Source organism: Phallusia mammillata, chromosome 8, assembly GCF_965637545.1.
Source record: "Phallusia mammillata chromosome 8, kaPhaMamm4.hap1.1, whole genome shotgun sequence".
NCBI classification, from domain to species: domain Eukaryota; kingdom Metazoa; phylum Chordata; class Ascidiacea; order Phlebobranchia; family Ascidiidae; genus Phallusia; species Phallusia mammillata.
In genome coordinates this window covers 5,747,792-5,773,219 of record NC_137259.1, presented here as the reverse complement: position 1 = coordinate 5,773,219, position 25,428 = coordinate 5,747,792, and the positions used below count along the sequence as shown (strand labels likewise).

Sequence of the window (25,428 nt, the reverse complement as noted above, 5' to 3'; positions counted from 1 at the left end):
CAATACCACAAAACCTCAACCACATCATGGGTGGAGAAGTGCTGACTATGCGCGTAGGTCTGGCAAGCAACGTGGCCTAACCCCGCTTATCTATCAAGTCGACTTGACACGTAAAGGATTGTTTGAAATCAATTGTTTTGAAGGTCTTATTCTCGCTTCTCTCCGGTACTGGGAAAACTTTGTGAAAAGGGATTTTCACTTTCCATTTGGACTCACCATTAGAGCACGCGGGCTACAGGAAAAACTTGACGGAAGTCGATTTAAGACATCCTTTATTTTCGCGTTTGTCAAATCGTCGTTCCTGGTCGGTTTCACCTTTCTTGTGATTGTGGTGCTTGAAAAGGAAACTTACGCTAGTTCGTACGTTAACGTTGGCAACGGAGACGGACGAAACATTTACCATAGAATTCTTTACCTTTTAGAACTGGGTTCGGAAAGATCAAGGTAAACCGAAACAAATAAGCTTACAAAATTACCAGTTCTTGCTTGCTCAAACAACTTTGTTAAGTTGAAAATCGGCTTTAAGCTTTAACATAAAAATAATCTGTAACACCTGACACCACAATGGAATTTTACGGGATAAGTTACATAACAAGTCATAAAAAACTAAAATGTACATTAAAACTGTTACAAATATTGGTAATAACACAATCCTAATTTTAATACTGAACCTAAAGCTCTGTTCTTGCTTGCATATTTGCCAGTAAACTCATGTGACGGTGTAATGTGTATTTTTCTGCATAGCATTTTGACTACCCCGTGTGTAAGGAAATTGTCTTTTTATTCTGTTAACATAAATCGCTGTTAAAATTAATAGACTATAAGTTGCAAATCATACCTGTATTAAAGTAAAAATTGTACGTAGGTACAGCAGGATAATCACAGCACTGGTGTATGTTTTCGCCACACAAGCTGGGTGTGCTTTGGCCGTTTTCTTTTTCGGGCGTGTGGCTTGTTTGACGCTAATTCAGCGTTTGGCCTACGCCTCTCCAGTCATTACAGTAACCCCAGTGATCTCCGCTCTAACCGCTGCACTGACAACGTTCAAAGAACAACACCCAGATAACGGACTAATTAATTTTGTTGGTATGTTTAATGTCACAAGTGTGGTTAAGTGAAAGTACTCAGCTTTCGGCGTTATGCGTATTGCTCGTTACGAGACAAAGCTAGACGCAAATTTAAATAAGAACCATTCGTTTAAGAAATTTTTTTTCTTCTGTCAAGTCGTTTTTTCTATTTGATGTACAGCAACTGGTGTCTGGCAAAATAATTGTCACTCCTTACCAGACACTTGTAGAAATACCTTTTTCAAGGTACCAAGTTACATAAAACTCCATGCCTTTGTAAAACTCTGCTTATCACTTGGCCACTTATTGATTCCCAACTTTTTAAAAAAATTAGAATTCTGTTTTAGTTGTAACAATAACGCATGTTACGTCCCTATTTACAACTTACAACATTTGATATGATTCTCTTTTATTGCTTTTTGAATAATTTTGCAGGGCTGGGAAGAGAATATGGTTATTTGGAGCGCTATGTTGATTGGAACACTGTCATCTCATTGGATCATGGAAATATGGTAGCTTTTGTGATCGTTGGTTTGATACTTGGCTGGTTGGGTAAAATTCTTGTCACGACCTTTATTTGGAGTCCACAACAAATTAAATTGGAGCGGTAGGTTGAAGTTACCATTCAAGTTTTTGGGGTGTTTTGTGAGGCTACAAACTATGAACTCTAATCATACAATAGGCCTTAATCGTTAGTTGCCAAAAAGCGAACTGAAGCAAAAGTAATTTAAAAGCGAGAGGTGGCGTAAAATATTTGAAAATCCCTGTTTTGTACCTAAACAGGAACAAAATAGGCTACATCAAAACAGTCAAAAAACTGTTATTGTTTTCCAAGCCTACAATTGTTTAGCTTTGTCCGTAATTTTATTCAGTAAGATGGAGAAGCTAGGACAAGCTTTGACAAATGGTAGAGCTAACACGATACGTTTCTCCTGATCCAAAAGTGCTTATGCTAACGGTTAGGGCTATTAGGGTTGGGGTAAGGTATTAGCACTTAAAATTCAATAAAACTAACCCAAAAAAATTTTATGTAAATATTTCCCAACCCAACCCATTTATAGCCGCTAAATAAATAATTCAGCTCTTTACGCCACCTATCGAAAATTAAGCACTTTTGGATCAGGAGAAACGTATCATGTTAGTAGCTCTACCTTGACAAATATGTAAAAACAGACTACTACGTCTGGTACTTGCCGCACCAGAGTTGTAAATCACATCGGACTTTCCAGTGATTTTTGGTAAAACGGACTTGATTCAGGCTTGGCTTTACACTATATGCTCTTTTTATGCCGCTATGTTATCATCTTTCGGAAGTAATTTGGGCTTTGTTTCGAAAACACTTCGAGTTTTGTTATCGATTATATTCCAAAAACGACCGTAAATAACAAAACGTTTTAAATTTATGACACACGTACTGTTTTCCAAACCGTCCTGGTATTGATTGTTAAGAAAACCGATAAGTCTAACCAACTTACTTTTGCACAGGACTGAAGTCTTATTCGTAAAAGCTCAGTACGGCGGACCCCTGATTGACCAAGCTCTTATGCTTAACAGAAGACAGTTTGAGAAAGAGTATTCGGAGTCATTAAGAGCTCGTGCTGCTATATCCGAAATGAAGCAGATTGGAGCAGAGTAGGGGTTTCAGCAATTAATATAAAATCGAACATGGTTTTGTGATCTAAATTCATTGTCATTGCTAAAAAATCCGGCTTACCCGAATCCAGTAATTAACCGAGGTTTACTGTTTTCAGTGCTTAATATCAATATCGTGGAAGTTGATGTTGGCAAATTAAATACTGTGTTTTTTAGTTAAAATGCGCTATATTTCACTTCTACTTCTTAAGATGACCTTTGTGTGTTACAACACGCTTGCTCTTAACTAAGTTTTACGCTGGGCAGACTTTAGAGAGTATTTTGGTTTTCTTGAACATAAATTCTACAGCTAGGCCTACATGCGCAGAATTGTTTTATAAACACATTTTAGTTTGAAGGTGAATTTGCAAGACAAGGGTTAGACACGAAAAAAAAACGTATAAAATCAAATATTTACTTATGATTTTATTTTCAGGCCATTATCCAGAAACCATCGTTTGTCAAGACGCTACACTTTGCCGAAAAACTACAAATTTACTCCGATGTTGTTTTTGTGCGCCACCATGTGGCATGAAACCAAACAGGAAATGACGCAAATATTGACGTCAATTATGAGGTCAGTCAGTCAGGCAAGCAAAATTCCTTTAATGGGCCTGACATACTGTGATTTCTATATGAGTGTGCCGTGATCGCTGGTCTGCATAGACGCTTCAGGGCTTATTCCTGTTATGACTTTATGTTCATTTTCGCCTTTTTTTCATATAAATTTTTTTCGAAAATTTTCATTACTTTACATTTGTAGACTTGACAAAGATCACCATAGGCGAAAGGACGCCAAGGATAGTGACTCTTTTAACTTTGAAGTACACGTCATGTTTGATGACGCTATGGAAAGGGGAAAGGGCAAGGATGAACAACCTAAGGCAAATAGTTACGTCAAACAGCTGTGTGAACTAATACCAGTTGCTGCTGAGTAAGTTGGCCTATGGTTGGACTTATTTGCCAATGTATTGCTGCCAGGCATAATGTATATACGAGTATTGCTCTTTTAACAGTTTTATTACAAATAATTGACGTTTCGACGTCCCATGCGAGAAGGCGTCTTGCATTTTCGCCAGTTGGTTTTAAACAGTTTGAAACCCTTGGACATATATTTTCAATCTTGAATTTATTTCTTTGTTTTTGAAACTGCTTTACTGCCAAATAAAAAATCTGGTCGTAAATCACATTTTTTTTCTACAATTTTACCTCACTTGATGAATGTCACTAAAAGATACTTGTTCCAAATACTTGTGAAAGCACTTTAAATGTTGTAGACTTAAATTATTCCAAACTAATTTTTTATTGAAAAACTTTTTCAAGGAAACAACTTTGGTGCTATATGATAAAAGTGTAAGAATTTTTGATGCTTTTATTGCAGAAAAGTAGAACTGGAAGAGGAAGTTGGAACTCCTATCATTTATTCAACTCCGTACGGCGGAAAGCTGGTTTTTACTCTTCCGCACGGAAACAAAATGATTGTCCACCTGAAGGACAAAGAAAAGATCAGGTAAGGCCATAGAAAATAAACATAACACAAATAATTTCATCTTCTAGTTTTCAGTTTCAATAAAAAAGCTTTTTTACCTTAACAGGCATCGTAAGCGTTGGTCGCAATGCATGTACATGTATTACATTCTTGGCTACCTACAATCAGAAAAGAAGAAATACGACTTGGATAACATTTTTATACTGGCACTCGATGGAGACGTTGACTTCCAACCTAAGGCTGTTCATTTGCTTTTAGATCGGATGAAAAAGAACCCGGATGTTGGGGCAGCTTGTGGAAGAATTCATCCAACTGGTAAACCGTTTCCCAGTTTAGGCGCGGAGACCATAAAAAATTGGCTCTAATAAAAATTAGCCAACGATTAAACATTGGTATAGTATCTTGGTATGTTTTGGTTGGCAAGGTTGTCAAACGTTTGATAGTTCTATTGCTTCACTGTCTTTTAAATACCCATTAGGCCTGTTTTGATACCATGGCTTGTAACAAAAAAACAAACAAACAACAACAACTTCTACAATTCGGGTGACAATTTACTCGACCTAAATTGTTTTTTAAAAAGACACATGCTGTTACCATCATTGATGACAGTTAAAAGCAAATCTGTTTTCTAAGACTATTTATTTTGGGTCTGTGAACAGATCCTTGATTCGGTTTACAAACAATCACAAACCACATTTAAATCACAATTTAGATCAATAAGTAACTTTATTAAAAACGAATGCGTTTAAATGCCAACCGTAAAACCGAACAGAAATGTAATCATCGTGCTTCACGCCTTATGTTATTACTTGATTGACATAATACATTTGCTTTCAGGAAGTGGCCCTGTTGTATGGTTTCAAAAGTTTGAGTACGCAGTTGGTCATTGGCTCCAGAAAACAGCTGAACATGTACTCGGGTGCGTGCTCTGCAGTCCCGGATGTTTCAGTATGTTTCGTGGCTCAGCGCTAGTAGAAGACAACGTCATGCACACATACACTTCTATGGCAACGGAAGCGCATCACCACTTGCAATGGGATCAAGGTTTATTTCTATCCAATCTTAAAGTTTAGCATAGTTTGAATGCGTTTGTAGTCGGTTCTTAATTATGTTGCAATCTTGCATTTTTGTCTCACCAAATATATTACAATGGTTTAATACAAAGTAAATCATATAGCTATTCTTGCAAACTAACTAGTATTTATCTTGTTTTAACAAAAATTATGCCCAACTTGTTAAAGGTGAAGATCGCTGGCTTTGCACTCTTTTACTGAAACAAGGCTGGAGAATCGAATACAGCGCTGCTTCAGACTCCTACACGTTTGCTCCTGAAGAATTCAAAGAGTTTTACAACCAGAGGAGAAGGTGCGAAAAATATAAAATATGAAATACTAGATATATTAGTTGAATTGTTATTCTGGCCTACAAACATACAAATTTCGTACTATAAAACAAATGTGATTACAAACTAAAAAAAAACAAAAAAAAAACTGTTTTGTAGATATTGAAACGACAAAATATATATTAACCTTGAATTTAGGTAAGAGATTTTGGTGTTAATTTTTTATCTACGATAACGTTTTTGGTTTTGAAGGTGGGGTCCTTCGACCATGGCCAACATTTTAGACATTCTAAACGACTCGAAGCTTACCGTACGGAACAACACGTACATTTCATGGGGATACATTGTTTACCAGGTAAGGATAATATACACACTTAGAAAGCTAAATGATTATGCAATGAATCTTCTGCAAACCAAACCAATACAAATTTTTAACCTCGTTAGAAATAAGAATATTTGACGAATCAACAGTGCTTCCTAATCAAAATCAGTCAACAAATATTGTTAAATGATATATATTTTACCCATGTGTATTAGGAAGCACTGCTGTCAATTATTCTTACAGAAAATTACATGTACAATCAGTGATTGTCGGTATATGGTGCATACAGTGTCGGATTAAGGGTCTGCTGGCCTATAGGCACGTTTTATAAGTGGCCCGAAAATCAGGGTTGCCAACTAAAAAAATTAGAATTACCAGTGTTGCCAAATCATTGTCGCAAAGATCGTTGTTGCAACTATAACACAGAGTACCGTGCAAAAACTTGGTCATATGCCTAACTAAATAACAACTTCGCGCGTTTTTGCGAACTAGTTTTTGGAGGTCAATCTTACGGAGTAGTTTTTAAGTGGCCTGGATTTTCTGATTTTAACTTTTGCCTACTTTGCCTTATGGTTAATCCAGCACTGGGTACACACTATCTACAGGAGAGATCCTGTAACAAACGATAACTGTTGTTAAATATATAGAGTTTTTTCGATATATATCTCACTTCGATTTATTTAAAGCAGGGGTTCCCAACCTTTTTACGATCTCGTACCACTTGGACGCTCTGTACTGCCACGCGTACCACTTCTTGCAGAACAACTAATTTGATCGAATCAAACGCTAATTGTAGCTTAAGCTATAAAACAGTAGATGATATCTATCAAGAGCAATCATTTGACAAAATTAACGCCCACTGTCCCACAGCGTTACACGGCTTTTCAAAGCAACTGTGCTTGTTAAAATTGACATGACCTGTATTTTGAAGATCATAATGATACGAAACAACAGGAATAGTTACGTAACAATAACAATAGGCATCATGAAAAAAAAATTGTAAACAAAACCAGATAAACAAAATATAAAGTTGCGAATCCAGGTTTTTGTGAAAAAACGGAAGCTACTCGCGTACCACTAGTGGTACCCGAACCACAGGCTGGGAACCCCTGATTTAAAGATTTTGTACATAAATCATTTTCTGTTTACAGGTAGGACTGATGGCATCGTCAATAATTGCCCCAGCTACTGTTATTCTGGTTGTAGCAGAAAGTTACAAATCTGTGTTTGATTGGGATGCAACTGCTTCGCTTTTGGTTGCACTGATTCCAGTCGTTATATTTGTTATACTCTGCTACACTACAAAACCTGATTTCCAGGTAAGATGACCTTTTAAAGCTATAAAGTTACACCATATTTGCTTTTCAAACATATTTTTGCCATCGATGAATTTGAAAGCTAAAATATAAATATTGAAAGAATATTAGTAAAATTATAAGATATTAAAATTAATATTATTGGCCCATCTTATTGTCAACCAGTTCTTGGCTACAACAACTTTGGCAAAACATTATAAAGTTATGTTTGGTTGAAGCTATCTGAAAGAATTAGGCTTTTAGTTTTTTTACATGACATATTATCAAAAACTGTATTTACTGCAATAGAGATTACTCTTTCAGTGTTTGTTTAATTTCTAATGTTTAGATTCTGGTGGCTGCGATTTTGACCATTATATACGCCTTAGTGATGCTGGCCGTGATGGTAATATTGATAGCTGGAATTGCTTCAGGAGGTAAGACAAAAAAACTACTTCTGATCACAGGTTTATATTTGTTAACATTTGTCCGATTTTCTGATTTAGTTAAATAGCGATACATTTGTTGCAACTGGTTTAGCTACTACTGTAAATGTCATAAATAATGATTCTTAACCTTTTTGTGTTGTATACCGCCTTTATTGTTTTCTATTAAACTACAAAATTTGCCTTATATTTTTTTCACAAATCTATTTTTAACACTGTTGCAAACACGAGGTCGGGTTAAGTGCTTTAAAAGGACTTGGCCCAAATTATCGCAATACATATTTATCGATCGAAAATATAAACTTTTGTCCTGCCGTATTTTCCCACAAGGCATGTTAAATTTGCCTATAGGGTCCAAATTTTTCTTGTTTTAAACATTTAACTGAGTTTACAACCGATCAATAGCTGTAGAACATCTAAAATTGAAACTTACTTTAAATCAGAAAAAAACATAAAAAGTCGGAACCTAAAACATCTAAATTCAGAACCTAATAAAATCTGAGCTAAAAAACAAAAGCCGGATATAAGATATCTGTTAATTTGACATGTTTTGCGTTTTTGTAACACGAAAATACGTTAGAAGCAAAATATGTTGTTTTCCAGGACTTCTTGAACCAAATAACATATTTGTTATCACACTTGTTGGTTTATACTTTTTCACTGGCATCGTCCACCCACACGAGCTGCTGTGTCTGGCACACGGACTTCTGTATTACTTATGTGTGCCTTCGGCTTTCATCTTCCTAATGGTTTACAGGTAAAAAACAACAACAACGAATGTTTGCTTGCTGTTTGAGTCAAATTGAAAAGGATCAAGACAGCACAATATATGTCTCAGTTGTTGACACACAGTTCATCGTTTTTAAAATTTAACTTGATCTCCCTGAATATAGGTATCGAAATCGAATTTGCACGAAAAAGTTCAAATAGGCCCGATAGATTTATCTAGATTGACTAACGACACGACTTTTTATTAAAATTTAAGCCCAAACCGTCGCTTGTCATGATTCCAATTTTGTGGCATAAACGGTCGAAATGTAATACTGCGCGATGCTGTATTAAATTAACTATAAAACTGTCTACCTAATTTAGACCAACCGTAAAGACCCCAAACAGAAGAGCTTTCGCACATTGTAAACAACACACCCAATTGTCTAAAATATAACCTAAATATAGAAAGTGATGTACTTCACGTAATTGGTGTCGGTTTTAGCCATGTATCTGATCGTTTAGAAAATAAATTTTATGGTAAATATGTTTCTTTAGTCTAACCAATATGAACAATGTATCTTGGGGGACGAGGGAGTCGAAAAAGCCAGAAGAAACTCAAGAAACGCAAGCTCAAAATGAGGTTAGTTAATAAAACAAACCGTCACGTTCATACGGATGTTTCTTTTGTATATTTCGTCGCACAAAATTACATTGGACATTTTTAGTTTCCCATAATGTTGACTTTTAGCAGTTGATTTTTGCCAAAGTGCAAAAAATGCTAAAATTACATTATTGTTTCACATTGTAGTCACTGGAGGGCGAAACCGGTTCAGCAAAACCCATCGAAGTGAAGAGCCAAAACTTATCTATCCAACACAGCCACCCAGACAACGAAGGGTCATACAGCTGTGGTTTGTGCAATATATGTAGTTGCTCAATCGGTGTCCGACCTACTGCGCATGCTTACAAGCCTCTTCCGAAAAGTGAACCGAAAAAAGAAAAGGGCATAAAGCGAAGGCCAACTATTAGAAGGAACACAAAGCCACAGGGTTGGTACAAAAATTGTCAAAAAACGTCTTTGATTCAAAACGAACTGTGACAACTAAATATTTGAGAATTGTGGTAGCTAATGTAAAATATTGTAGTCAGTATATAATTCTTTTGCCAAAAACATATATGTGTTGGAAAAAGTTTTATCAAAATAACAGCTGTATAAAACGCATTGTAGAAATTTTAGTGTAACAGGTTTTTTTTAATCGGATTCTGGTCGTGAACTTTAAAGTTGGTAAACCCAGGAATGTTTTTCTTTAGCATCAAAACCGAATCAAGGCAACGAGAAGCGAGTGTCTGTGAAACAGATGAAAAAGTGGATCAGTCAAGTAGGAACAGCTGGAAATCTTACAACCGCTAAAGTACGAGCACTATCGAGGTGGGTACACACGAGTTTAAGTGTTTTACTTGTTCCGAGGTAGATCAAAAACATTCAGTTTAAAATGCTATAACTTCACATACACTACTAAATCCGTAACAATTTAATAATAACACTTTTGATCTCAGTCTTTTTTGCCTAAAAGGCCCTAAGTTGTATGATTTCGTCCCGCGGTCTTTACCGATTTAGCGGTCTTTTCACCGGTTTGGTGGTTGTGTCACCTTATGTTTTGGCGGCCCAACCACCTATGCCATTGGTGCCGGCTGTGCATAAGTTTGGATCGCGAAAGGAAAAAGGGATAGAGTCGGCGGCGGGTTTTGTCTGGTGTTGTTTAACGTTTGCATTGGACGCGGTATTTCGTTGCGTATAAAGCGTGTGCGTTTATATAATTTACTTAATCGCACATTTCACTTAATAGCATAGTTCACTTAATAGCATATTTCACTTAATTGCATAGTTCACTGAATAGCATATTTCACTTAATCGCATAATTGACCTAATAGCATATTTCACTTAATAGAATAGTTCACTTAATAGCATATTTCACTTAATAGCATAGGTTACTTAATAGCATAATGCACTTAATAGCATATTTCACTTAATAGAATAGTTCACTTAATAGCATATTTCACTTAATAGCTTATTTCACTTATTCGCATAATTCACTTAATCGCATATTTCCCTTAATAGCATATTTCACTTAATCGCATAGTTCACTTAATCGCATAGTTCACTTAATAGCATAGTTCACTTAATAGCATATTTCACTTATTCGTATAATTCACTTATTCGCATAATGCACTTAATAGAATTTCACTTCACAGCATAATTCACTAAATCGCATACTTAATTGCATATTTCACTTAATAGCAAATTTCTCTTAATCGCATATTTCACTTAACAGCATAATTCACTTAATAGCATATTTCACTGAAAGGCATATTTCACTGAATGGCATCATTCACTTAATAGCATCATTCACTTAATAGCATAAATCACTTAATAGCATATTTCACTTAATAGCATAATTCACTTCATAGCATATTTCACTTAATAGCATATTTCACTTAATAGCATAATTCACTTAAGAGCATAATTCACTTAATAGCATCATTCACTTAATAGCATAAATCACTTAATAGCATAGTTCACTTAATAGCATAAATCACTTAATAGCATAATTCACTTAATAGCATATTTCACTTCATAGCATATTTCACTTAATAGCATATTTCACTGAATGGCATAATTCACTTAATAGCATAATTCACTTAACAGCATATTTCACTGAATGGCATAATTCACTTAATAGCATAATTCACTTTACAGCATATTTCACTGAATGGCATAATTCACTTAATAGCATAATTCACTTAATAGCATAATTCACTTGTTCGCATAATTCACTTATTCGCATAATTCACTTAATAGCATAATTCACTTAATAGAATTTCACTTAACAGCATAATTCACCAAATCGCATACTTAATTGCATATTTCACTTAATAGCAAATTTCACTTAATCGCATATTTCACTTAATAGAATATTTCACTGAATGGCATATTTCACTTAATAGCATATTTCACTTAATAGCATAATTCACTTATTCGCATAATTCACTTTATAGCATAATTCACTTAATAGAATTTCACTTAACAGCATAATTCACCAAATCGCATACTTAATTGCATATTTCACTTAATAGCAAATTTCTCTTAATCGCATATTTCACTGAATCGCATATTTCACTTAATAGCATATTTCACTTAATAGCATATTTCACTTAATAGCATATTTCACTGAATAGCATTATTCACTTCATCGCATAATTCACTTAATAGCATAATTCACTGATTCGCATAGTTCACTTAATAGCATAGTTCACTTAATAGCATAATTCACTTATTCGCATAGTTCACTTAATAGCATAGTTCACTTAATCGCATAATTTACTTAATAGCATATTTCACTTAATAGCATATTTCACTTAATAGCATATTTCACTTAATAGCATATTTCACTTAATAGCATATTTCACTGAATGGCATAATTCACTTAATAGCATAATTCACTTAACAGCATATTTCTCTGAATGGCATAATTCACTTAAAAGCATAATTCACTTAATAGCATAATTCACTGATTCGCATAATTCACTTAATAGCATAATTCACTTAATAGCATCATTCACTTAATAGCATAAATCACTTAATAGCATATTTCACTCAATAGCATAATTCACTTAATAGCGTATTTCACTTAATACCATATTTCACTTAATCGCATATTTAATCGCATATTTCACTTAATCGCATATTTTACTTAATCGCACATTTCACTTAATAGCATATTTCTCTTAATAGCAAATTTCTCTTAATCGCATAATTCACTTAATAGAATGGTTCACTGAATAGTATATTTCAACTAATCGCATAATTCACTTATTCATATATTTCAATTGTTTGGATATAGGAGAGTTCTAATGTGATTGGTTGTTGATGATTACACCTTCCGATTACTTCCGACCAAACAGATTACCCGCGATGGCCGGAATAGCATAGCAGCGAGAAAACCATCGCGTTGTACGATGGTATTTTTTCGCCTCGCGCTTGTTGGCTTTTGGTAACCTCACGCAAGCCTTTCTTGTGCCGTTGCAACTTTTCTTGCAGTGCGACTTAGTGGAAAGTTCACTTTTAGGATGTTGTAGCAGCACTCGTAAATGCAGCAGATTGTTTCGCCATCGGCGCCTTTCATACTCGTTCGGGCAAGCTTTGGTTTGCTCTGCGCCAAAATTGTGAACATCAGGGTCTGCTTGCTGCGCAAACCATTAGACGTTCTTAAGCTTTAGAACGACTCGGGTACCTAAACAAACTAAACTTCGCCCCTGAATTTTTTTTACGAAAACGATACTGATCCGGTGTGCCCTGCTTGCAGTCCAGTATCAAATAACTATGCGGGCTCGCTGTTACGTCTCTGTTAAACTCTTGAATAACCTTTGTTCGACCGGGGAAAATTTGCTTGACAAAATGTGTAATTTGTGTTGCGTCCCCAGGGTTTAACACAATTAAATAGTGAACTTCCAAACTATTTGTCCGCTACTCATTGCTCTTGTCGTGCAGTCTGCCCACAACCCTGGTAAAGGTGGTCAGATCGCCCAAGGCCGCGGGACGGGCCCATACTACTCCATTATACTGTATTCTGTAAAATGTAAATGTTAATTAGTTCATGCGTAAGGAATCTTCCAGAATTCGGTTAAACACATCAGAATTTTTTTTTTAGTTTCTTTCAACAAATTACCGTAATTTGGGTTAAAGGCACATAAACTTCTTTTTTTGTGCTTAAACGAATAGTTTCTGTTTGCAACAGACGTCAAAAAAATAAGAAGCTTTCACCAGCAGTGGCTACGTCGGCTCAAGAAAAAGCGTTGCAACTTGGAGACGAGTTAACTGAAGATCAAGCGCATGTAAGCTTTTTTTTAGCTTAACTGTTTTGTTCCGTTTTTTCACATTTTTAGAACCAAACCCTATTTTTAATTATCAAATAATTTTGTTTATTTTCTAACTTGGCTAGCTATCTTAGAGCAGTGGTTCTCAAATTATTTCAGGCCATGGACCACCAGCTTAACTAAATAAATATCGTGGACCAGTCCATTGTTAACTGAGGGTAAAGAAAAAATCCACAATAAGCATTGGCTTGAAATATATTCCTTCAATACATAACTTCGAAGAGTGGTATCAAACAACTGACAGCTAACAATAAATGGCTAACAACCCAGATAGACTTTTTTCGTACTAAGCATTCAATAAATTATATGCAAATAATTACATTTTATCAACAAATATAATTAACGCCTTATGGCCACCCAGCAAGTCATCATAGACCTTCAGTTAAGAACCACTGTCTTCGAGTAACATTGGGAAACTAATTAAAACAAATTGTTGAAACAGTGTTCAAGTCAAGAAGTTCATTTGGAGATGACAGACACCGAAAGCGAAGTTGACAGTATTCGTTTGAAGGAAGAAAGCACTGAAGGACTTCGTTGGGTTATGGATGGAACTTTTGAGGACGCACATTTCGAGTACGTGGACATTTTCCCAGTAAAACCTATTACGTTGAACTTGAAATTTCACTTACAGATTAATGAGATTCAATACCTCCCGGCAAATATTTAATCTCACTAGGATCACGAATTCGTAACACATTATTTTTGTCTAAAACCTCGTAATCGCATATTCTAATCAACTGCGTAAAAAAGCTTGTTAAATATGAGGTTACCCAGATTTATAGTAAGCAGTATGAAATAGTAGTTTTATGGATTTAATTGTAATGACGAATGTAACGGCCCAAATAAACTTGTAAAAGCGACATGCTTTGTGATTCAAACGTTTGCGCAAATGCTCATGACATCATTAATGATACGAGAGGCCACATTAGTAACAGGCACATAAAATATTGATCAAAAGGTGCGAAATTTGTCATTAAAGGCGAAAATAGGTTATTAGAGTTCAACTTTAAAGCAACTCTCTGTTTAGTATTGATTACCAAACGTATATTTTAACATGTAACTTATACATTATTCGTATGCTCTACTTAAACTGTATCTTTTCATCACATATTTGTCAAACCGATATTCTAACGAAAATTGAAATGATGTTTGTGCAGTTTTAATCTCCCCCCTGATGAACGAAAGTTTTGGAAATACCTCATCGAGCAATATCTCGAGCCTCTTGATATGAGTAAAGAGGAAAAGGAAAAAGTATCAGGTAAACTGAATCTTGACTGCATAAATATTTGACAATAGTGCATGTAATTTCGTTCCATGTTCCGTTGCTTTATTCAGCTGATCTAAAAGAGTTGCGAAACAAAATGAGCGGAGCGTATTTTTTCGCCAACGCCTTGTGGATTGTTCTCAACTTTGCCCTTCAAAAATCTGTTGAGTTACATTTGAGTTTCGAGTTTCAGGGTAAAACTGTCGAGGTACGTAGACTATATGTTCCTTGAACTCAATGTGGGTTGTCGAAAATTTCGTTTGGCTTGCCTGTTGTTGCTATTATTGCATTGAAAAGAATTTAATTTAATTTAAACTAAAAACGGACGTACGTTGGCTTTGTCTGGATCCAGAGACTCGGACCAGTTTTGCCCTATAAGTATGTTAAACATTCACGGACTTAACAAACGTGTAGAATAATAAAAAGGACGGTGTAAAATATTTTTGCTTGTTATTAAATTATCGCGGACTCACGAAAATCCTTTTTAGGACTCGTATGAGTATTTTAGGGACGTATTTCAAATCTGTGTTATTATCCCTTTAATAATTTAGCTAATTAGGTTCATGCCCAAAAAAGTTTTTAGACTGCCGTTTAGTAACTATTGATATAATTGGTTGGTAATAGCAAATTTCGCTCAGCCATTTTTTTTATTGTTTGCAGTTTGAAAAAGAATTGTTGTACTCTTTATTCAAATGTAATTGTGTTTTTTTGCCTTGACTATTCTGTTACTTGCCTTTTTTATTTTAGGCCAACGTAGTCGCCGTTCTGTTTCTGGTGTTTTTTCTGATCATTCTTATCATTCAGTTTATTTGTATGTTGGTTCACAGGTCAGTATGCAATTGCCAGTAATGTGTCGTTTAACCATCTTTGTTGCGTTAAATTCAAGAGTTGTAAATTCTATGTGGTTTAGTTGATTATTACTACGTGCTCATGCGGTGACCAATGTAGTATACTAGTATACTTGTTATTGCTGTGTTTTTATTTATTTCAAAAGTGTTTCTTTTTGGTTGCTTATTTTTCCTTAATGTTTTTGGTTATCAGATCCAAGTGCCAATATTCTTATGACAACACCTGATACTTACAGACTAGCTCATGCAGGCATTTGGTTGTTAAATTTTGGGTAAACATCTATTATTTTGCTAAGCAAGTTCACGAAGGGCTCAAAACAATGTATATATTTACGTTTCGGTAAATTGCAGAAAGATAATTATTTTGCAAATTTGTTCGGATAATATTTCTAAATAGTAAAACACTCTTTATTGCACTTTAATTCTCCAGTATAACTGATATTGCATTTAAATTCACAACTGTGCATAGATGGTCAACCGCTTTACACGTTCTTGCATCGACGCCGTTAAAGTGGGCAGATGGACGAGAAGATATAAAGAGCCATACTGTCGGACAGGTAACTGTTCACAGTTCAATGTCTATTTACTCAATTTATTGCCGATATTTTCTCTTTAGCTTTCTTTATTGTCAAAAATACATTTAAGTCTTAAAACAAGGTTTGCAGTTCTTACGAGTGGGACAGTAAACCAAGAAGCCAGTACGCATGATGTGTCTTAAAGCCGTACTCCATGTTTAGAACCGTACTGTACATACCATCGAGATTAGAAAGAAGGCATGAACCCAACCCGAACCCGGCCCGAAAGTCTAAATACATAGTTTCGAAAGCTAGATTACCAATGTGACATTTTCACCCAAGTTAACCCGTTGGAAGATCGGCCTGGAATTAGGCCGAATTCAAAATGATACTTCCCTTGTAACAGTATATCCAACCTTAAGTCAAAATTCATAATTGCATATTTCGGTTTTTTAGTTTTATATGTAACGCTTCCGTCGAAAAAAAAATTAAAATTTAGTTTCTTTAAGTTTATTTGCCTGTGAAGTGAGGTTTCCACAATTACTGTTTAACTTTAAACTTTCAGAAGGAAGAAAGAAGGCGACAAAATCAATCTTTTGAACGAACTCCAACCTCGACATGCAACTCTCCCGCTCAATCAGAAATTAGCAGGTAAAATACAGTGTTCAGGCGATTAAATAATAACACATACGATAGCATCTCTTCAATTTGTTTTGACAGCATCTTGTGTAGTAACACGTTGATTTGACGACATCAAAGTGTTTTTTTTACAACGTGATGATAGTACTCGAAATGAATCCAAATTTAAAGGCGATAAAAGCTAAACAATTTAAGAAAAATTCATAGAAAAAAATCAGTATTTATAAAAAATCACAACTTAAGCTAATGCCATTAATAGGCTACATTCGTATTTTGTGCATTTTGTCAGTTTTAATGCACGCACAACTTTGAAATTTTTTTCTGATAACGTTTGCTGGCGAGTGGCATTAACTGGTAAAATACAGTATTATTTGAATTTTTTGTTTTGACGATGCTTATTGCCTTGGCTATCTAATCAAGAACAAACCCTTGTGGCAGAGGTTCGGTTTTCAGTGTAAATTTAGCGTGTTTTTATCTTTTTCCACGCGGTATACGTTTAAAATTCAGCCTTAATTCCTAACTTTGGATCTTACTGTGTTTGTCCATTCATGGGTATGAAAACTACCTTTAAAATGTTCGTCATACTGTAAAGTAGTAGGCAATTTCATAATATAAAAGGTCGTTGTGCTAGTTAATGAGCCTTAAAATTAAAATGCAATACAGGTTTGAAAGAATATAGCGTCAAAACAAAAAGAAAAACATATCTAAAAAATAAGTCCTAACCAAAGCCTTGTTGCTATACGTTGGCAACCACTGTGTTTTGGTAAAGATCAATTTTTCTTCCGTCGGAAACGCTTTGTAAAGTTATCCATTTTTCTGATACTGTATGTTAACAGGGGCGCGGCGCATTACAACCAAGCTTACGAACCTGACGGGGAATATGATGACGTCATTGAAAATAAACCACGTGATCTCGAAGCAAATTATTCCCAGGTCGGTGAAGAAATCTACTCATCTGTCCAAGAAAGGTAAGTTACTGATGCAACATAAGATTTAAATCCGGAAAAAATTATACCAGACATATGACTAGGCGTAGGCAGTGGTGGGTTTCAGCGGTTCGCACCGGTTCTATACAAACGTCTCACGAAATTTTATGAGATCAGCGAACCGGTTAGCATTACTGGTTACTGTCAATAGACTTTTTGAACAGGCTAAAAAATGACTTTTGTGATAGAACCGGCTGACAAAAAAAAAATTCCACCACTGAGCGTAGGTCAGAAAGGTTTGGTTTAACGCTTTCAATGGGCCTGGTTTACTGTGATATGTATTGAGTGTGGAGTGATCGTTGGTCAGCATAGACGCTTCCGGGCTGGTCAATGTTAAGCATTTATGTTCACCTTAACTGATCTTGGTCAATCTGGCGATCTCCTATTACAAAGCTGACACGTGCAGCATACGAGACAGGAAACGGTGCTTGTGATTCGAGTTTTAATAAGGGTTCATCGCTAAGCTTGCGTAGCTCACTAGGTACAGTTTGGCTCCCGGAAAGACTCTTGTCGTGGGTTCGAATCCCAGCGCATCTAGTCTACGCCTTGCTATATGGAAATTCTTGGTGACCGGCTGATTCGGTATAACGTCTTCAACGGCACTGGCGCACTATGAAATTTACATCCTTTTTTGAGTATTGGACACTTGTACGCAAACTTACCATTTTGGGCATTGTAGTGTTGAAACTGAACCCAAACGCCTATTGGAGTCTACAACCCAGGCGGCCACAGTTACCAATGGTGTTGGAAAGAGGAATATGCCGCCTACACCACCACCGATTCCAGAGAAACCCCATGAAATGAAAGTCCGCTTCCCTTCTTATACCAAAGCAAAACCCGCCAACGGAACGGCCAGGATGTAAAATTGACATGTAACGAGTTTTTTGGGTTTGCTTTCCGAAAAGGACATTTCATTTTTGTTGTTTTTCTATTTTATTTCGCAGCTAGTTCATTACGTTTGGCATAAAATGCTTATAGCTTGCTATAGAACTTTCACAGCAGTGCAGTTTATTGCTTTTTACTCTGGAATATATCCCGTCCCAAAACTAGCGTTTTCCTGGATAGTTGCATGTTGCAATTGCAGATAAACATTTGCAAGATGTGGTGATAAACTTGATTTATTTAAGAAACCCTTTTACCGAGTCCAGTGGCCAAATAAAAACAAAAATGAACAAAAGTTAAAATAATCAATTCGATTCAGTGAATTGATTGAACGACCCGATATATATGTAGAATTGTAATAAAATTGCAGTAAAAGCGTGCCTTACAGGTTTCTCGCTATGGCAATCATGTAAGGAAAATTGGCAACATTTATTTTAAATACACGAAAACACCATCGTCACATTGATAATTATCACACAAATTAGATAAGGTAAGAATGTTGATATTACACCGATCTATATGCTATAAGTTGTTTATTGCCCTAAAGTTCAACAACTGTGTGTTTGTGGTTGCTTGTGCTTGATGATTTTATTGTGCTTTTTTCCAAGTTAACGTACTGACGCGAAAAATGTGACATGCAATTTTGCTTAGGCTACTTGCAGTAAAATTATGCTATTTACCTCTACGTTGCAATTTGCAAGTTAACAACGAAATCGTACGAGATTTAGGAATCTGTTCAACTTTTAGAAATCGAAGCAATTCAAGGCCAATATTGTAGTATGGTCTTAAATTTTGCTAATTTTTTTTCGTTTATCCTTTACTGTATTTAAACGCAGTAGGTTTAGAAACTAAATATTGCACTGCAATGAAAAGTGTTTTACTTTAATACAACATAGAAAAATCCGGATTTTTTGTGTTAATTTTTTATTTGTAATTTTTGAAAATTGAAATACGTAATTTTGTGTTAGTGCAATATTTTTGAGTTTATCAAATTCATATTAGTAATTTAATGTTCGAAAAGTAGACAATCAAAAGCATTGTGCTTGAATGTGGTCCGCCAATAAAACATATACACGCTGCCCCCAACAATATTATGTTGTGTTTCAAATGTATGTTCTAGTGAATTATTTACATGCTTCTAAAATGCATTTAAAATGTTTAACTGACAATTGAAACTACACTTCTCTTTTTTGGCATTCTTGTTGCTCTCTTAAATTTCCGGTACTCAAAAAACGTACATTTCTTTCAATCGACTTTTATCTGAATTTTCTTGACTTAAAGATTATCTGCAAGTAAAATATGTGCTTTTCAATGACACTTGCGTATTGAATATCCGAAAAAGTTAAATGGTAAACATTGTCGCAATGAACCTGTATGTGTACAAAGCAAACTAGATTTAGTTTTCGCTCTGTTAAACCGCAGTATTTAATGCGCAAAATATATCAAAGGCCGATAAAGAACACTAGTTGCGTTATGCAGCCAGTATTTGCTTGTCGTTAAATAATAACGAGCCGGTCGACCTAACAACACTAATATTGACTAAATGTCTGCGCAGTGTGACAACCCATGGGAAGGGAGAAGCTGGCAGGAGTAAAGCCCCGTAAGACTTTGGACTGATAAATGATATTTGAGCATGATTGACGTATTTACGTAAATCTCTAAAATTGTCCGTAACTTTACAATACAAGGTGTGGCTTTGTCACACGAAAAGTGTGTTCATATGCTTGTGACAAATATAGCGACAAACCATAATAGAAACGTAAAATAGGGATGTTCTGTTTAAATATACTTAGTGATGCCAAAGGCCTTGACCGTCTGTTTCAAGGACCAATATTGTATTCAAGCTATTGTCGGAGGCTTATTGACTAGCCTTCAAAGCTAAAACCCAATAAAATACTGACAATGCATGCATTAGCCTTTGTTGTGTGGAGGTAATTTGACAGTTTTACAAATCATTGTAACTCGCTTTTTACCACACTCGGTATTATTTAGTAAAAATTTGTAATTCACTGGCGCAGTGGTTCTCAACCGTTACTAGTTGGTGCTCCCCTAAAAGAACCCACAATATCTGTGCCTCCATGTTTAGTATTAAAATGTACAATTCTGTGCCCTACAATTAACAAAGAATAAAAAAGTTTAATGATTGTCGTCACAAGTGAGGGAATACATTCGTGGTACTACTAGATGGTGAAAGGACCTCGATTCAGAAACGCTGTACTCAATTATCCATTTTTTATTTAACAAGCTGACCTTATAGATTTGTGTTTGGTTTCAAAAATGTTCTGGTAGGCTGCAAGAAAAGTGACCCAAACAAGTGATGTTGGTGTAATTTACGTTGTTACACAAAACAATGTATTTTGTTGCTTCAAATTTTTACACCTAATTTAACTAATTTATTTAATTTTACTCCACTCCACTTGATTCGCTGGTCCCGTGACTTCGGTATGACGTCACAGCCTTGCGTCATCATGTCACAGTATTTACATTGAGCAAACGAAAGTTTCATACCTATGTGTAATTAGCAATTAAATTCCTGTCATAAGTTTAATTAGCAATTAGGTTTTGAAAAAGCATTTAAAACGCAAGGAGTGCAACGTTAGTGACACATTGGTTTAAAAATCATACAACATAGGACACCTTAACTGAAAAACACAACTTATTTTTTATTTTAATAGGAAATGTGCCAAACAATAGGCGATGTTGGTGGTACGTGATGTCAGCTTCCTGGTCTGGTTTTTGTATCAATGTTTGACAGATAGGGAGGCACTCGGTAGAAAATGCCTGCCCCGGTCGATCATTAATTTTAAACATTTCCACGAAATTTGACGTTGTGTTGAAGAAGTTATTAATTTATCATTTGTCAGATATTTCAAGGGCAAGTTCAATCGATTATTCCGCTATAAACGTGATGGTTTGATTGATATAATTGATGTGTTTGCTTAGCCAGTGATATCAGGACGCTTGGTTGCATGCAGTAAAAATGTTTGTGTTGCGTTCTATCTTGTATTAGGGTCCTATATGAGCCGTGAGCTTTATACTAAACAGGGAAATCCAATCTTATTTCGCAGTAAAGTTTTTAGGTTAGGTTTTCGTGGAATAATCTCCTTGCAAATTAAATAAGTTTATTACATGCATTTTTAGGGTCACACTAGACTTAACAACACCGCAATCTGACCAAATGTTTTGTTTGTCGAGTGTTTATTTGTTTTTTGAGTGTCCTTCCTTAACATCAACTTCCTAGTTGCCGGGCAACGACTGACCACTTGTCATGTCACTTCGAATTCGGCCTCAACTAGTTGTCATTAACAGTCACCTGCTAAAAGCTTTAGTGTCCGGTCTTATAGTAGATTGTTTCTTTTGTTACATAACAGAAGGAGCTCAGGTCAAGTTGGAGCTAAACTAATCTATACAGAATTACACCATCTGTTTACAGCTTGTGGACAAAATAGCGGTTATGAATCAGTATTGGCTTGATGTGTTACTTATAGCTTGCATTGGGCTTTAGTTTGTGATAATATTAGGAGGTTACAAGTACAATGCCTGTGCGTAGGTAAACGCTTTGTTTTTGGATTGCTATTTGTTGGTAATATCATAATCTATACACAACCTGGCTATATTTACAGCACTTGCTCTTAATTAACAGCAAAAAGTCAGTTTGGTAAGGCTGAAACTTTGTTTTTGGATTAGTTTCTGATGGTAATATCGCAATCTATATACAACCTGGCTAATTTTACAACACTCGCTCTTGATTAACAGCAGTAAGTATTTTTTGGTAAAGTTTAAGCTTTCGCGTGGGTTGATAAGCCTGGCTATTTTGTATACCGTGTTGTATACCATATTGTCGCACGTTTAAGGCGTAACGGCGTCGGTGACCAGCAATGACGATTATCAACCTAAAAATAACTGCGGCCGCGTGGGCATAAACTGGGCGCTGTCTACTGGCGATTTAGACAATCCTAATTTAATGCCTAAAGCTAATTTGCGTCTGGGCGCATTTTATAAATGGTGAAGGCCACAAACGCTTGCAATCAGTAAATTGCCTGCGCCGAAAGCGTGCTTACGTCTGCTTTTGTGCTTGCTGGGTTATGGTATGTCTGTTGACCTGTACTATATTGTACAGGTTACACTTACAGCAATAATGAAGCAAGGACATGAAGAAAAATGTGCACATTGTTGTAAGCGTAAACATGTCAGTAAGACTTGAATATTCAGTTAACAAAAGGACAATGTTTGCCCAAATTTTGTTTTAATTTGGTCAACACGACGTTTTATTTACTGAATAATAGGACTCCAAACTTGTTAGGTGTCTGTTATACGTGGTTTCTAAAAACTATGCTATTGATTGGCAAATATACGTTTTGGCTGGCAATGCTTGCTTTTGCAAGTTTAGGGATACGTTTTTATAATGTAATTTATAGTAGTTTTCAACATTAGAAGTTCGCCAATAAAACTGATAGTTTAGTGGCATTTTGTGACCTCAATTACCAAGTTCTAGCGCCCAAAGCTTTTAACGGGCATTTTTGTGTTGTTAGCCAACCGAGACATTGTAAATATTGCATGCACCTTTCGTATCTAGTTGGAATTACAAGTTAATGATTAAAATTCTGAAAGCATCCACCTAATTAAAGGTTTGATGGAGTTAATGCGATGCTTAAACAAAGGTACCTCTGCTAGGTTGAACAGGTGGCAGAAATAGGTTGATTTTTTAATTAGAGGTAGTCTTTTGATTTCGTTTGTATAATTTTTGACAATTGAGCAAGTATTAAGGGTCTATTTAATGATACCGACAAAGGAACAGATAGACAATATTTTGTCCGCAACAAAACTTTGCATCCGATATTTATATTATGATTAATACGGCATTTTATCACGCCTGATGGATATGGTTTGAAACTGAAAGTGCCTTTCTAACGAAACTTGCCTTTGTAGCCATTTCGATGTTTTATAGACGTCGTTGCCTATAATAGCCTAAAGTAAACAAAAGGCTTTTGTTAAACTTACGTTAGGTATTTAACATTATAGCGTGAACATTTTAGCATTTCGGTGTGAAACAAGTTATTGTGGTGCTTTCCATACTGGGTGAGCTAGTCACGTGAGAAGCTAGCAGCTCATGACTCTTTTGTTAAGTCCACCGTGTTCGCCATTATGGTTTCGCAAATATGTATTTATGATAAGGGGCAGTGACGCGTCCGATAGGAGGGCTGCTTTTGTTACATTGCTTGTATGTAGCAAAGCGCACTGTCACTGTTGTAACCAGTTATAGCTGGCAGTATGCTCAATTACACAGCTTCAAAACATGATTTAAGGTATGGAATTTTTGCGGTGATTTCGTTTTCGGAAGAAGGAAATTAGTAAACATGTTTGAACTGTGTGCTTAAAAGTTGTATAAAAAAGTAATTTATTTTTCAAACATTTTGATAAAACCTAATTGTCTTCCGAAGTAAAATAATGATTGTCAAGCATAAACAGTGGGAATTTGTAGTTTAGTGGCAATTTTGTTCTTAATTAAACTACTTTTCAAGCTTCATGTGTGCTAAAGTAAGATTCTTTTCTCACGAAGGAGTAATGGTTTAGAGCAGGGCTTCCCAAACTGGGGGTCGCGACCCCGGAAGGGGTCGCTTAACAATCTTGAGGGGTCGCAGAGAGCTGTGCCAATTTCTGCAAAAAGTAATCAATACACTGGCGCGGAGTACGGGGGTGTGAGGGTGCCGCACACCCCCGGCCTTTATCTTTGTATAACGTCAAAATCGCATCTTTGTTCAAGTTACGTCGGTTTTAAAACGTTTTCAGCCAAGCGCAAACGCGCTTGTACTGACGCAATTGATCGAACAGACGTCGGTTGAAACGCAACAATTGCAATTGTTTTAAAATACCCAGGCATTTTAATGCAGCATAAACATGATATATAGAGTTACAAACGTTTAAGCATTGTTTGGCGCAATAACTTTCTCTGATAAAAAATATGCAATAAATTTCCGATTTTCGAGCAGTGTTAAATATCTGTTTTCAAAGCACTGCAACGGCCTAAACTTGGTTCAAGGTGAGCTCAGTTTAGGCGACAACAATACACGATTTGAAACTTGTATTGCTTTTACTTTATTTTCCGCCCTAACAAATTACTTAAAAACTAAGTCATTGTAAAACTTGCCGACTCGGTAAATCGTCCTTTACGAACGTGCGTATGTTCTCGACGCACAGCAAACGTTCAAACCACACGAAGAAATTGTGACAAGTGCCCATTTGCAAAACAATCTGTCAGAAACTAAGGCTAAAGCACGTAAAAGTTATCGGTGTTTGAACGTGTAAAGTAGTAGACTCCGAGTACCGGTTGTTTTTAGTTTTCGCTCGAACTCGGCGTTTCAATAAATACAACAAACGTTTTTTTCGCATTGTTTATCATATTATCCGTGAAGGGTCGCGAAAAATTTAAAGAGATTAAAAGGGGTCGCGATCAAAAAAGTTTGGGAAGCCCTGGTTTAGAGTGCAAGTGTTAATGCTAATTTTTGCATCAAATGGAATTAATTTATCGCGGGTAAATTTACAAACACTGTCCTTAATATTGGTTGTGTTGTCGTCACAACTCCTGCGAAAAATCATGTTTGGTTCTTCTGAATTGTTAGCAACGTATGTAAAGTGATTAAATACAAAAAAAACTTACCGACCTAAGTTAACAATTTTTTCATCGCTTTAAACGAAAATTTATGGTGTAATTGTTCTAACAACGCGAAGGTGATACACTGACTGTTAAAAAATTTAAACACAGAAAATTAGCACACAGATATTGCGTTTAGTGCCTTTAACAAAATCGTTTTGATTTGGGTGGAAGTGAGACTAGTATAATGTAGTTAGTATAACGGAAAATTGTTTTGTTTGCTAAGGGCGTTTTGTGTTACCGCATGCAGGCGCCAGAGTGCTACGTCAATAGGAAAATAATCTGAAGGGAACAAATAATGTTAAAATTTTGTTTTGAATGCTATGTCATCTTTATTTAAATAGTTTAAACCAAAATTTTCCAAAAGAATGTTGGTGAGCACCACAGCTTACAAATGCACATC

At 35.7% G+C, this 25,428-nt stretch overlaps 1 protein-coding gene across 1 annotated transcript in view; it reads left to right on the top strand.

Moving 5' to 3' along the window:
• The window catches only part of LOC145205184 (chitin synthase chs-2-like), a 31,233-nt gene extending 11,501 nt beyond the window's left edge, over positions 1–19,732 (top strand). Inside the window, exons 7-32 of the mRNA XM_080077843.1 lie at positions 144–444; positions 866–1,086; positions 1,503–1,674; positions 2,553–2,699; positions 3,136–3,276; positions 3,463–3,633; positions 4,081–4,209; positions 4,295–4,503; positions 5,026–5,232; positions 5,430–5,553; positions 5,783–5,885; positions 7,004–7,171; positions 7,497–7,584; positions 8,197–8,350; positions 8,860–8,944; positions 9,113–9,353; positions 9,616–9,733; positions 13,101–13,197; positions 13,682–13,812; positions 14,397–14,497; positions 14,575–14,711; positions 15,251–15,330; positions 15,821–15,908; positions 16,432–16,517; positions 17,342–17,473; positions 18,171–19,732. Coding sequence (XP_079933969.1) covers positions 144–444; positions 866–1,086; positions 1,503–1,674; positions 2,553–2,699; positions 3,136–3,276; positions 3,463–3,633; positions 4,081–4,209; positions 4,295–4,503; positions 5,026–5,232; positions 5,430–5,553; positions 5,783–5,885; positions 7,004–7,171; positions 7,497–7,584; positions 8,197–8,350; positions 8,860–8,944; positions 9,113–9,353; positions 9,616–9,733; positions 13,101–13,197; positions 13,682–13,812; positions 14,397–14,497; positions 14,575–14,711; positions 15,251–15,330; positions 15,821–15,908; positions 16,432–16,517; positions 17,342–17,473; positions 18,171–18,354 — 3,815 coding nt within the window. The 3' untranslated portion in view covers positions 18,355–19,732. The remainder of the gene's footprint in view (positions 1–143; positions 445–865; positions 1,087–1,502; positions 1,675–2,552; positions 2,700–3,135; positions 3,277–3,462; positions 3,634–4,080; positions 4,210–4,294; positions 4,504–5,025; positions 5,233–5,429; positions 5,554–5,782; positions 5,886–7,003; positions 7,172–7,496; positions 7,585–8,196; positions 8,351–8,859; positions 8,945–9,112; positions 9,354–9,615; positions 9,734–13,100; positions 13,198–13,681; positions 13,813–14,396; positions 14,498–14,574; positions 14,712–15,250; positions 15,331–15,820; positions 15,909–16,431; positions 16,518–17,341; positions 17,474–18,170) is intronic.
• Positions 19,733–25,428: the final 5,696 nt, after the last annotated feature.